Source organism: Prinia subflava, chromosome 12, assembly GCF_021018805.1.
Source record: "Prinia subflava isolate CZ2003 ecotype Zambia chromosome 12, Cam_Psub_1.2, whole genome shotgun sequence".
Lineage (NCBI taxonomy): Eukaryota > Metazoa > Chordata > Aves > Passeriformes > Cisticolidae > Prinia > Prinia subflava.
The window spans coordinates 12285569-12298358 of NC_086258.1; the positions used below are offsets into that span (position 1 = coordinate 12285569).

General features: G+C 59.7%; 2 protein-coding genes across 3 annotated transcripts in view; one reads left to right on the top strand and one right to left on the bottom strand.

Moving 5' to 3' along the window:
- Positions 1–66: 66 nt before the first annotated feature.
- NDUFAF8 (NADH:ubiquinone oxidoreductase complex assembly factor 8) lies at positions 67–730 on the top strand. The gene is made up of 3 exons (XM_063409380.1): positions 67–225; positions 316–426; positions 519–730. Exons 1-3 carry the CDS (start codon positions 103–105, stop codon positions 537–539), a joined length of 255 nt encoding a protein of 84 aa, XP_063265450.1. The 5' UTR covers positions 67–102; the 3' UTR covers positions 540–730.
- SLC38A10 (solute carrier family 38 member 10) overlaps positions 714–12790 on the bottom strand; it is a 29835-nt gene continuing 17758 nt past the window's right edge. Inside the window, exons 11-16 of one of the 2 annotated variants that reach the window (XM_063409379.1) lie at positions 12177–12330; positions 5877–6047; positions 5145–5606; positions 4531–4614; positions 3747–3926; positions 714–3488 (exon numbers count right to left, since the gene is read on the bottom strand). In XM_063409379.1, coding sequence (XP_063265449.1) covers positions 2368–3488; positions 3747–3926; positions 4531–4614; positions 5145–5606; positions 5877–6047; positions 12177–12330 — 2172 coding nt within the window. In that variant the 3' untranslated portion in view covers positions 714–2367. Of the gene's footprint in view, positions 3492–3746; positions 3927–4530; positions 4615–5144; positions 5607–5876; positions 6048–12176; positions 12331–12790 lie in introns of both variants that reach the window. The other variant, XM_063409378.1, reaches the window with a different exon arrangement.

The window sequence follows — 12790 nt, forward strand, 5'->3', positions numbered from 1 at the left end:
ATCAGAGCCGCCCGTGCCGAATAACCAATCAGAAGGGGCGCGGTTTGGGGTGGGGCCGCCCAATAGGAGAGCGCGGTGTGTGACGAGCGGGGCGGGCAGCCAATGGCGGCCGCGTGGGCATGGCGGCGCCCGTGCGGTGAGGCGATGTCGGGGCGCGGAGTGTGGCTGCGGGCGCGGGCGCGGCTGCGGCGCTTCCCGGCGGCGCTGGCGGCCTGCGGGGACCAGGTGCGGCCGGGGGGCACAGGGCGGCACGGGGGGTCGGCTCCGGGGTCGGCGGGTCCCGGCCCCCGCTCCCGTCCCGTGTGATTCCCGCAGGCCGCGGCCTACGGGCGGTGCGTGGCGGCGGCGGCGGCAGGACCGGCGGAGCTGCGGCGGGACGCGTGCCTGGAGGAGTTCCAGGCGCTGCGGGAATGCTTCGCCCGGGCGGTACGGCGCTGTCCCGGGCCCCGTCCCAGATGTGATCCCGGTGCTGGAGGAGGGAGGCGGCCTCGGCCCATCCTGACCGCGGCTCTTTGCAGGCAAAGGCGACACCGAAGTGACCCCGGAGCCGTCCCCGCCTGGAGACGCTCGAGGGGAATAAAACCCTCAAAGCCACCGGATTGTCCTCAAATGACGGAACCCCCCGGGCCCGGAGCTGTCCACCCCGCCCCCCGGCCCGGAGGAGATGCAGCCCCGGGCTGGGTGAGGGTCACAGATCTATTTTTATTTATTAAAAAAAGAAAAGAATTCAGATCAGAATGCTTCAGCTTATTTTATTGATGGGCTCAGCCCGCGCTCCGGGCTCTCCCTCCCAGCGTTCCACCCGCCCCGGGGGAGCCGTTCCCGACGGGACAAGGCAGCTCCCGCCAGCTTCCAGCCCAGCTCGGGGTGCCCACGCCTTTCCCAGGAGCAGGAACGCCAGGAGCATCTTTGGTCCCTTGTGTTCACACAGAGAACAACACACAGGCGGCTGTGCCCCCGCGGGGCCGGGGCCGGCAGCACAGCGAGGAAGGAGCTGCCCCGGGAAGGCTGGCTGGTGCCACAGGGCACACCCGGAGCCGTCCCTGCCTCTCAGAGCAGCTCCGGGGCTCCCGGCCGTGGTGCTTGTGCTTGACGACAGCGTTAATGGAGAAGCTCGGGGGGTTTAAGGCCACAGTGTTCCGGGGGGTCTTCCCAAAGGACTCCCGAGGTCGCTTCCCTGTCGCTCCGGGTTGTGACAGCCCGGGAGCAGCAGGCAGGGACAGTCCCACCCCGTCCCAGCTCTGCAGGGTCCCGCTGGACACAGACTCGAGGTCGCCAAAGACATTTGGAGGTCGGGATATAAAACCCACCACAGTGATGAGGTCTGAGGGCTCCAGGCTGGGAATTCTCAGCCGGTCTAGGGAGAGCTTTGGGACTGAATTCCGTACATTCGCAGGTCAGGACGTAACAACACAAAACCCAAAAAAACCCAAGGGATGAGTCACTGGGAGCCTGAAACAACACAGAGCTCTTGGGGGAGCTCTTCCCTTCCTCACTCACCAAACAAATTCGCAGAGGTGGAGCAGGGACCTGTCTGGATGCAGAACAGGGCAGGGGGAGGCTGGGAAGAGCACACAGAACACAGGAAGAGGTAGGTGGAGCCCCTGGATCCACCTGGCTCTGCCATGGTTTTTCCAAGCTACTCACCTCTGGCAGAAGAATCAAGCTGGGTTGGAAGGGGTCAGGGGATAACTGAGCTTCTTAATGCACTTTTGAGAGGGGAAGTGGAGCTGGAGAGCAAGGAGAGGAGCACCCAGGGAGGGTAGCAGGGGCAGAGCTCTGTATGATCCCAGTGTGTGGCCAAGGAATCCCATCCCTGGGAGAGAGGCAGCACAACAGGAGTTGTGCCCGGTTAAGGCAGCGTTTCTACTAAATGAGGTTCCTAAACCACCACTGTGTCCCAAACAAATGAGGTTCTGCTCCCAATCCAGCACTGGAGCATTGACTCTGCGGTCCTCAGCTCACGGCTTCTCTGGGGTAAAGCCCTTCCCGAGCTGTGGGTCCCAGGTCCCTTCAGCACAGCCAGGGTGATGGAGCCCCTTCCTGCTTCTGAGAGGAGCTGGGAGATGGTTGGAGAAGGCAATTTGATATGAATGAGATGCTGGAAAAGGTCCTTGGAGCAGCAGCCTGGCAGGGAGCCCAGGTGGATGGCAGCTCTGGAAGGCAGGGGACAGCAGGAATGTCACTTCCTCGGCCGCGCGCAGGCACACGCTGAGGGTGCTGCTGTGGAAGCCCCCAGGGTGGTGCTCAGGGAGATCCTGTGGATCCAGGCATCCAGCAACGCGCTGCTGGCTGAGAGCTCTCTCTCCATGCCTGAGCAACACCGGCGAGGCCGAGCCCTCCCCTCGGAGCACGGCCGCAGCCGTGTCACGGGCTCCTGTCCTCTGTCACCTGCTGGATGTGGCGGCTGCGCACCAGGTGCTGCGCGCCCTCGGCCACCCGGCTCAGCCGCGTCTCCAGCGCGCTCCGCAGGTCGTTCACCTTCACATCGGGAAGGGGGTTCAGGCCGATCAAGACGCCCCCGGCTGCCGGTGCAGCCTCCTCCTCCTCCTCCTCCTCCTCCTCCTCGTGGCCGGGAGGCAGCAGGTCCCGTCTCCTGCGGCGCAGGTCCAGGCCCCCCTGCAGCTTCAGCTCGCGGTTGGGTTTGACGTCGCGCTCCGGCTGCTGCGGATCCCTGGGGGCGGCCGCGCCGTTCTCCTTCTGTGCTGGAGCATCCTGAGGGCCGCCTTTCCTGTCAGCACCATCAGAGGGACCCCCACGGCCCTGCCGGCCCCGCGGCTCCTCCCGGGGATCCTCCTCCTTCCTGTGCCCGTGGCCAGGCGGGGCGGCTCCCTCGGCCTGCGCCCCTCTCTGCCTCTCCCGCTCCCGGGGGTGCTGCTCCCTCACTGCCACGTTCCTGTTACTGGAAGAGTCCGGCACCGCTGCCAGGTCCTTGGGCTCCACCTGACTCAGAGTTTTGGCTTTAAGGTCTATTCCTGAGTCTCTTTCCAAACTCTTTCCTGCTACTCCCTGAACTTTGGCAGCCCCCAGCTGTTCTCTTTGGATGGGAGCTGTAGCTGCTTCCACGGCTTTCAGGAAATTCTTCTTCTGGTGGACATCTCTTCCAGCTTTGGCTTCACGTTCTCCTCCCAAATCCTCCGCCAAGGCCTTTTTCTCCAGGTTGTTTCTGGCTGCTGGAACACGCTGGCCATCCCCGTGGAGGGGATCCCGGTTCTCCACGGGATTCTTAACAGCTCTGTCATTCTCTTGCAGCGGCACCTTCCACTCCTTGGGAGGAGCCACAGGAATGTCACGCCTGTGCCCAGCCTCTTCCAGCTTCCCCAGCGTGTCCCTGTCCCTGTTCTGCTTGGTGGAATCGGGGGGCTGCTGTGCCGGGCGCTGCTCCGGCTGCTCCTTGCTCAGCGGCCTCCCGGCCGTGTCTCCCTTGGCTCCGGGGCCCTCGTCCTCCCTGCTCCTGGCCAGGGGCACGGCTGGCTCTGGCTGCGCTTCTGCTGCGGGACAAAACCAACATGGAAAAGGCTCAGGACATTCCCTTCTCCTGCCACCACATTCTGTGAGACATGAGATGAGGCCACACGGGAGGATGAGCAGAGCTGTGGGTTATCCCTACAGAAAGGGCTGTGCAGGTGGACTTTGCCTTGTGCCAATGGAACTCCGATCTCTCCCAGCTTGATTTTAGAGCTGCTCTGAGCCGTGGAGGGGTGCTCCCCCTGTGGAGAGGTCCTGCTCCCTGGCCATGTCCTTACCTGGCTTTGGCTTCTCCTCTGCCCCCTCCTCCTGCCGCTGCTGGTGGATCTCCTTGTGCTGCTCCTCGATCACGGCCAGCAGCTTTGCCTGCTGGTCCAGGAGCTGCTTGTGCTGCACCTGCTGCTCCTTGATCATCTGCAGCAGCACGTTGTGGTCCAGCAGTTTTGCTGGCCCTGCTTCTGGAAAAGGGGAAAAAGACAGAGAAAATAAAACCCCCGTGACCCAAAGCCCTCAGAAACCACATCAGCTCTGCATGGGCTGCAAAGGCTCTCCTTGGCAGGAAGATCCAACTCCACAAAGTGCCAGGAGAGAGAGAAGGAAGCTGGAAGAGGATGGGATGAAAGCAAGGGACCTGCACACAAATCCAGGCTTAGGCTCCAACACCCCCTTGCCAGGCAGAGGATGGATGGAGGACTCAGCCTAAGGAAGGGCTTTGCAGCTCCAGCTCTGATGCCCCAGGGACAGAGCAGCTGGGGCCTTGAGGGGAAGGAGCTTTTCCCTGTGATGTGTTCAGGTGTCCCCGTGTGCCCCTGCCCCTCCTGCCGTGCTGCTGGAGCCATTTCCCTCCTGTCTCCCTCTTCCCAGGGCTCCCACACTGAGGAGCAGCTGGGCCTAAGTGCCAGCACGACTCAGGTCCCCGAGTGGCCCTGCCAGGTGTGCCACAGATGGGACAGGCACCACCTGATGCTACGCAGGGGCTGTGGCTTCAAGACACCATCTTCCCACAGTGAGGGATCCGGGGAGATCTGGCCCCATCCCCGCCTGCCCCGGGGACACGCTCACCCCCTGCCTTCTCCTGTTTCTCCTCAGTGTTCCGGTTCTCCAGCAGCTCCGCTCTCTCCGGGAGGGGCAGCTCCTGCTTTTCACCTGCAAAGGACGACAGAGCCTTGCTGTCAGTGCAGATGTTCCCTAAAACGCCTCCACATCGTCCCGGCACCGTTTGTATCCAACCCGACGGCTGCGAGGGAAGTAATAAACCCAGTATTTAACAATCCCATGCCTGGTGGCAGCGAGCCAGCACTAACTACCTCGGCCAATTAACATGCAAGAACAGCTCTAACTGGCTTTTAGACGGGCACTTGGCAATGTGTTCCCTGTCAAGATCTCCCGGCTCCATGTCCCCGGTGATTTGGGAGCCGTGCAGGAACAGCACGGCACCTGACATTTTGGCGGGTAGCGAACAACTGTTTGACAGCTCTCGCAGTAGCTGTCAAAGCCACCAGATTCCTCCCTTCCCTCAGCAGCTGCCGGAGGGGCTGTGCACACTCACATGCTCCACTCGTGGAGTTAAAAGGAAGCACCAGCACGGAGATGGGAATGACCAAATTGTCCCGTCTCCAGGGGCATTACAGGCCCAGAAGAGCTTGCTCAGATGAGCTGCTGTGAAAGGAGCTTACCAGGCTCTGCTTCCTTCTCCACGGACTTTGCAGCCTCCTCTGCTTTCCTGGGGAGCTGGAGCTGTGACTTGTCCTGCTCAGCAGCCTCGGCGGTGTCACCGTCCAGCACGGCCGCCTGTGCCTTGGCGTCCAGCTTGGCTTCCCCTGGCTCCAGCTCCTTGTAGGGCGGCCTCCCACCCTGCTGCACCGCTGCCTCCGGGACCTTCTCCAGATTTGGGACGGGCCCAACAGTCCCTCCCCGCTGCTGGTTCTCGGCAACCACTTCCTTCCCTTGTTTTGGGCCCAGTGCCTCCTCCTGGGGCTGCAGCCTGGCTGGCTCCTCCAGAAGGTGGTCGCCGGCTCCTCCGGGAGCCACTTTGTTCTCATGGGATTCCTCCCGCTCCCGCCCCATGTCCACAACCACCTCGTCGTGTGGGACAGGGGGCTCGTGGCGATGAGCTTCACCCACGGGCAGGGCAATCCCTGTGGGGACAGGCAGGGGCAGAGGCAGCAGGCGCCCAGTGCTCCCAGTACACCCAGTTCCATGCTGCCCTTGTCCGGCCCTGCCTTCTCTCCCCCATCTGGAGGCCACATTCCTAACAAGCCTCCAGAGCATTACACACTAAATCACCTTAAATCCACCAACACCACCGCAGAGGTGACTGAGAGGAGGGCAGGGAGCAGAGTTCAGGATCTCTGCCTCAGAGTCCCACAGCACACACGCCCAGCTCCCTTTCCCAGGGTCACCTTTACCTTGATCAGGACGGTCCAGCTGCACTTTCTCTTCCACCTTTCCTCTCTCCTCCTCCCTCTTGGGCGCCTGCACGGGCACCTTGATCTGTGGCTGCTCCATCTCCTCCTTCCCCTCAGGCACTTTGGGTTTGTCACGGTCATCCTCGGGCTCCTCCACCACCGGGTTCTGCTCTGCAGACACAGGATGGGGACAGGGATGAGGTGTGGGATCTGGGAATTGCTGTGCCCTTCACCCACCCAGCCCAGCCACTGATCTCCCTCCTGCCCTAGCACGGGGGAGCTTTTGTTCGAGGGTCACCTGGTTGTTTTCCCTGTAGTGGGTTTTTATGGAGCTGCCAGCAGGGACAGGATGGAGCAGGGATGGAGCAGGGATGGAGCAGGGATGGAGCAGGGATGGAGCTGGAGTGGAGCGGAGATGGAGCCGGGATGGAGCAGGGAATGGAGCAGAGGATGGAGCAGGGGTGGAGCAGGAATGGAGCAGGAATGGAGCTGGAATGGAGCAGGGATGGAGCAGGGGATGGAGCCGGGATGGAGCCGGCTGCTGCTGCGAGCCAGTGCCACCAGATGGTAGCATCCCCCCAGCTCCCTGCTCCAGACCCCCGGCTCCGGGAGAGACCGAGCTGGAATCCAGCCCCGGATCCCCCGGCATTGCAAGAGACAGAGCCGCGATGCAGCCCCGAATCCCCCCCAACACCAGAACCTCAGATGGGGTCCAGCCCAGCTCCCGCCCCTCGCTGCTGTTTGCTGTGAAACGTCCTCCTTTCTTTTGATTTCCCCCTCCCTTTTAGTGCCCGAGTGTTCCCACAGCCCTTCAGATGCCTCTCGGAGGAGGGGTGGGGAGGTTTCCTTTTCCCGCAGAAGTTTTGAGGAGGGGGATCAAACATGCACTAATTAGGGGAAGCTCCTGGGGGAGACAGGGGAGTTCCCCCCCACCTTGCCCTTGAAGAGATGGAACGTTTTTGGAAGACACGTCCCAGTCAAACTAGTCTGTATTCCAAACTGTATTCAGCATTGGTATTTCATATTTCATATTCCACATGGAATCTTTTGCACATTCCATGGGATGGGAAGGGTCCCTTCCACCCCCAGCATGACAGAAAACCCACACAGGGAGTGAACTCTTCCTCTGGAGAGCAGCAGAGAAGGAAATCGAATTGTTTCCCAGCAGTGAAGTTGTTCTGCAGATTTTTTTCCATGCAACAAACTCTCACAAAAAAATCTATCTTCTGTAACAAAAAAAAAATTCCCAACTCTTCCCTCCTTCGCCCTCCCCCGAGTGATTTCCTTTGGGGAATTAATTCTATAAACATCTTTCCATTTTCTCCTCCCCCTCCGCAGGGCTGGTGCGATTTATTACGAGATGAACTCATGGGAAAGAAGGGATTGCCACAACTTCAGCTGCGTGGGCCTTGCCTGAGCTGGGGAGGGGGGAGGACAACAAAAATTCACAAAAAATTAAGTACAAACTCCTGGCCCAGAGGGATCTGTGCCAGCAGGACCTTGAGCCTCTCCAGAAACCCGGACTCCAGCCCGGAGCTCCACACCCAGAGGAGGGACGTGCGTGGGGCTGGCCGGCGTTCCACGTTCCTTCGCTTCGGGAATGATGGTGGGAGGGGAAAAGGACTTGGATTTTCTGAGAAATTCCAGTCTAGTACCCAAGGGTCCCCCTCTCCATTGAGGGACTTCCCAGGGTTCAGCAAGTCAGGGCAGGACACTCCTCCTCTTCAGGAGAAACTGGGCTGCAGGAACCAGTGCCCAGCCTGGCCAGGGGCCCTGGGAAGCGGGAGGCCGAGGCCGGGGAGGGAGCGCTCGGCACGGCTGCGGATGTTCCCAGCTCACTCCTGGCCTCAATGCAAGAAATTATTTACTCTATTGGAGGAAAGTTTCTCATTAATTGGTTCATGGAGGCGGGAGATGGCTCCGGTCGGAGAGGACCGCAGCATCCAGAGATCCTCCACAGGCAGGGCTGTTCCCACAGCGGATGGAGGCAGAGAGATGTTCAAAGGGAAATGAAAAGGAAGGAGGGGGAATTAAAAAGAAAAAGAGGAGGAAATAAGAAGGAAGACGGGGGTGAAGCTTTTCTTGCCAGCAGGAACCGGAGGAGTTAACCCCGGCAGTTCCCCTGCCCAGAGCAGCAGGTGAACCCCCCGCGGGCCCAGGGCAGCCCGAGGGGCCGGGGGAGGCCCTGCTCTGCTCCGGGAGTGTCCCTGGCAGCTTCCATCATAAATCAGGCACAGGCACGTTCCCCGCTCTGCAAACAATGCAGGAAAAGCCCAAAACACAAACAAAACACAAACCCAAAAGTCTCCACGCCGCAATAAGGCCAAGCTGCCTCTAAGCCATCATTTGCTCAGCAGGAGACAAAATTAAGTTCATCATCAGGGCATGAATTAACAACCTCTCAGGCTGCCTGGAAATCCATGCGGGACTCCAGGTGCTTTGCAGGGAAGTTTTGCTGGGGCTCTGCCTGTCTTCTTGCCCTCCAGCTCCCTTTGGAGCGTCTTCCAGCAACGCTGCGCCTCGTCATGTTTTATGAGCGGCCTTGGACTTCACAGGCAAGGCCTGAGAGGCTGTAAAAGCTTTTTGGCTCCCAAGGAGAGCCCGGGGTGTGAGGCAGCACCGAGAGGGTTCGCTCTGACCCCCCGGCTCTCGGCAGCTCCGCTCACACGAGGGGAAGCCAGGGCGTCCTGCAGCTGATTTGTGTGTGTGCGTGCCTGGGTGTGTTGTGGTTTGCCAACAGCCTCTCCAGGCTGCCATAAAATTTCATGATTAGCAACCTAAAAGCTTCCCTTCTCCCCCTGCTCCCGGTTCGGATCGTTGCAATGGTCCCAGGCAGGCACTAAATCCCTCCTCACAGGCTCCTGCAGCCTCTCAGAGCTGGAATGTGCCTGCACAGCCCCAGCCCTGGGCAGAGGCAGCGGGATGGGCCCTGCTGTACTCCCAGTCCTGGGGAGCCTCAGGAACAGCACAGGGAGCTCCAGGACACAGCCCCCACTCCAGGGTGTCACCCCAGGGCTGGCCAGGGACACAGGGTCAGGACCTGCTGTGCCAGTGCAGCTCCAGACCTGCTGAAATTCCTTCATCGCATGATACGGAGCAGGATCCAGGAGCTCGTGCCAAGGAAAAGGGAGCAGAACAAGCGGGGCAGAGGGTCGGGGGCAAACGCTGCCCTGGGACGTGCTGAGCAGCCCCACACCCGGAGCAGGGCAGCGCCAGGCCCTCCCCGGGGAGCCCCCAGCCCAGCTGCGCCTGCAGGAGCCCTCCCTCCCCCAGAAACGGGTCCAGATTTCACAAGGTTATGGAATGGCATCCCTGAAATTAGTTCACAGTTGTCTCCTGACGCACCAGCAGTAAAAACCAACCCAAATTACCAGAGGCTGCTGGTTCCTTTTCTGTGTCACAGGCACTATTAAAAGCTCACTCGCACAAAGCACCAGGGAGAGCCGCCGCGGAGCCAAGCTGTTCCTGCAGCTAAGCAGGATGCAGGAGCCACGTTCCACACATCTCCGCGGCTGCTCCGGCTGGGAATGCCGGCAGGGACCCAGCCTGGCTCCGGCAGGTTGCTTTTGGGGGTCAAAGCACACGGATGCAGGGATGGAGGATGCAGGGGAGCCGCGTGCCAAATGCAACCCCAGATTTTGCCCCAGTCCACGTAACACAGCCCACCCCATCCCACAGGAGAGCGGGATGGCCGGAGCACGGTGCCCGGCACACCGGGAAAAGGGCTCTTGCACAAGGAGCCTGAATCAGGGCTTTGTTACCCAACATTGCACAATGCCAGGGAGAAGATGAAGCAGCAACGATCAAGTAAGGAGCTGCAAAATATTACAAAATCTTAATCCCCCCCGAGACCCTCGAGGGTGCTTTAAATACGGAGAGAAATTGCCTAATTAGCTTTTTTTTTTTTTTTTTTTTTAAATGGATAATTGCCTTCCTGAGCTTTCAGAGGCAGCTTAGCAACCTTTTAACAGAGGCGCAGCCGCTGCGCAGAGCGGCAGGACGGGGCTGGAAGGGGTTTTATCCCTTTCCCGAAGAGCTGCTGACAGTAAAACCTCCAGCACCACAGGCTGGGGCTGTAATGGGCACTTGGGTGTCGTTAGGAAAAACACGATTCCGAGGCCGCTGGTCAATACGTGTTCACATAAAAGGCCAATGTTCTAATATTCATAATCCCCGGGCCCACGGGGCAGGGCTTTAATGAAAGTCTCTCCAGTTCTGGGCTCCACAACATCAAAGAGGCCAATAAAACTCCTCTCACACGCTGACAGGCGGGAGGCAGACGGGGAAGGCAGCACTGGGGAAGGGCCTTGCGGTTTGCTGTGGATGGGGCAGCACAGGAAAGGGCACAGAGCAAGCCTGAGCCCAGGGAAGGTGCTGAGCACCCTCTGGTCCAGAGGCAGAGATGCACCTTGTGCCTGGAAGAAGGGGTCTGGAAGAACCCTCTATCCAGGAAAAGGGCTGGGAGCACCACCCTCCAGCCAGGAGAGCAGCCTGGAGCAGCACCCTGCAGCCAGGGAAGGGGCACAAGGCAGCCTGAGCCCCGGGGAAGGGGCTGAGCAGCCAGCAGCAGTGCCCAGGGAGAAGCCGTGGGATCCTGCTGCAGGAATTCGGCCCATCCGGAGGGCGCCCAGGTGCCGGGGGCGGCCCAGCCCGCATCCTGCGCCCCTGGAACGACAGGATGCAGCTGCTGCGGCGCGTTCCAGGCGGCAGCTCCTGCTCTGCAAAACAAGGCGGGCGAGGACGAGGGGGAGCCGCGGCGGGGGATGAAGGGCACCATTTAACGCCTCTCATTGCTAGTCAAGCCGACATCCTGCAGAGGCACAGGGAGGCACAGATCCAAGGAATCGCAGCGGCTCTCCTGGGGCAGCCCCACGTCCACCCTGCAGGTCCTTGTCCCTCTTCTCTGTCAGCTCCATCTCCCTCCTCTTCCTCCTCCCCGGGGACGGAGCCCCCACTGGCAAAGGGACCTCAGGGGACAGCTGAGCTTTCCCTCGGAACCACGGCTCCTCCCTGGGAAGTTTATGACCCGGGAGCACTAAGCCCGCCTTCCTCCCGGGTGGGATTATTTAATCCAGCAGCACTCGGAGCTGCTGCCGGCGGCTCCGGGACCGCTCGGATGATCAGAGCCTGGCACCCCGCTCCACCGCCCCGGCTCACGCCGAGAACGGGAGAAGACTCAGCAAACTCCAGCGGACACCGCGTTTTATGGGAGTTTTTATTTTCCCAGTCAGAACACGTGTCATTAGCGATTCCTCCTGAAAGGAGCAGCTGTTCTTTGGCCATTACCGCTCCAAAATTAACCAAGATGGAAGAATTGAATCGCATCCCTCCTCCAGGCCCTGCTGAGGGCTCCATTAAGGGATTGGGAGCATCTCTTGCTCGGAGTTCAGCGGCATCCACATGCCTGGGAAGGCACACGCAGCCTTGAGTAAGCCACGAGTAAACCACAAGTAAACTCCACCACGGAGCAACCCCAGAGTGAATGTTATCGGCAGCAGCACCGGTGTGGGAGACGCTCCAAGCTGCCGGGCAGGAACCCAGCCAAGAACCAGGAGGGAGGATAATCTCCAGAAGAGCCAGCCCCTTTCTCCCTTCCGCTCTCAATCTCTGCGAGGATATTTCAAGGCCTCCAAAGAACAAAAAAAACCCCGCAGGAGCAGAAGGAAACAAAACTGAACTGAAGGAACAGGACACGGCAGGGCCGAGGGGCAGCGCGGGGTCAGGCGGCACCTGCGCGCCACGGCCTCGCTCCGGAGCAGCTGGGACAGGGAGGAGCGGCCGTAATTCCATCAGCAGCCCCAGCAAACAAATAATAAATAACAAGAACCAGTAAACAAAGCTGAGGCATAATCACAGGCTTTGTCAGAGCGAGAGCCGAGTCCAAATTTACACCCTCAGCACCAAAAAAAGAGGCAGTGCCCATAAATTTCCCTTACCTTGGAGGTGATGGATGGCTGGTGCTTGGGCTGACAGGGGGGAGGGAGAACAATCCTGCTGGGCCAGGTGGGCACTGGGCTCATCCCAAACAGGGATCCCTGCTCTGTCCCTCCAGGGGATCCCAGGCCCGCATCGCACCTTTCCCAAAAGAACAACTCCCACAAAGTACCACTGGAGCTCACAGCGGCTTTTCCAGCAGACAAAAGTGCAGCTTTTCTTGGGAAAAGGCCCCAGGAAGCTGGGAAGATGCACAGAACTGCCTGGAAACTACCCTACTTCTGCCACCCTTTAAAAAAAATACCTTCTTTTTAAGAGGTGAAGCTGGGGACAGGGCTGGGAAATCCAACTCCAGCAAGCACATACCTGGAAGTTTGACCGAATCCTGGTCAATTCTGTTCTCCTCTCTGTCCAGGTGCTCCAAGCCCACTGCCTCTGTCCTCACAGGGGTGTCCTCGGTGGCAGACAGCGTGGTGTAGGTGCTGATCACCAGCATTCCCAGCCCAATCCACAGGATAATCTGCACAGAGTGCCAGAGGGACAGTGAGCACAGGAAATCCCAGGGGCCTGCTCCCCACGGCATTCCCAGAGTGCTACCACAGAATTCCCAGATCAGCACAGTGACACGTGTCAGGGAGAGAAGAGAAATGTCAGAGAGGAACAGGGAAACCAGTTGCTTCTGGCTGAGGTTCACATTTGGGTGCAGAGCCACAGGAATGGGAATTTCAGAGGCTGGAAGCTGTTGGAAAGGCTATGGAAGGGCTCAGAAGTGAATGGAGTGAGTGGACAGGATAGGAAAATGCATGTGGTCAACACAAGTCCTGCTGCAAAGACTCATTCCCTGGTATTCCCACACGAGAACTCCATGAAATCTGGCTGAGCACAGAGCCTGGCCTGGTTACAGCCCCCAACCATTCCAGGGAGCTGATTAAAAACCTTTGGGTTTGAAAGCAAGGGTAACACATCCACACACAGGTCCT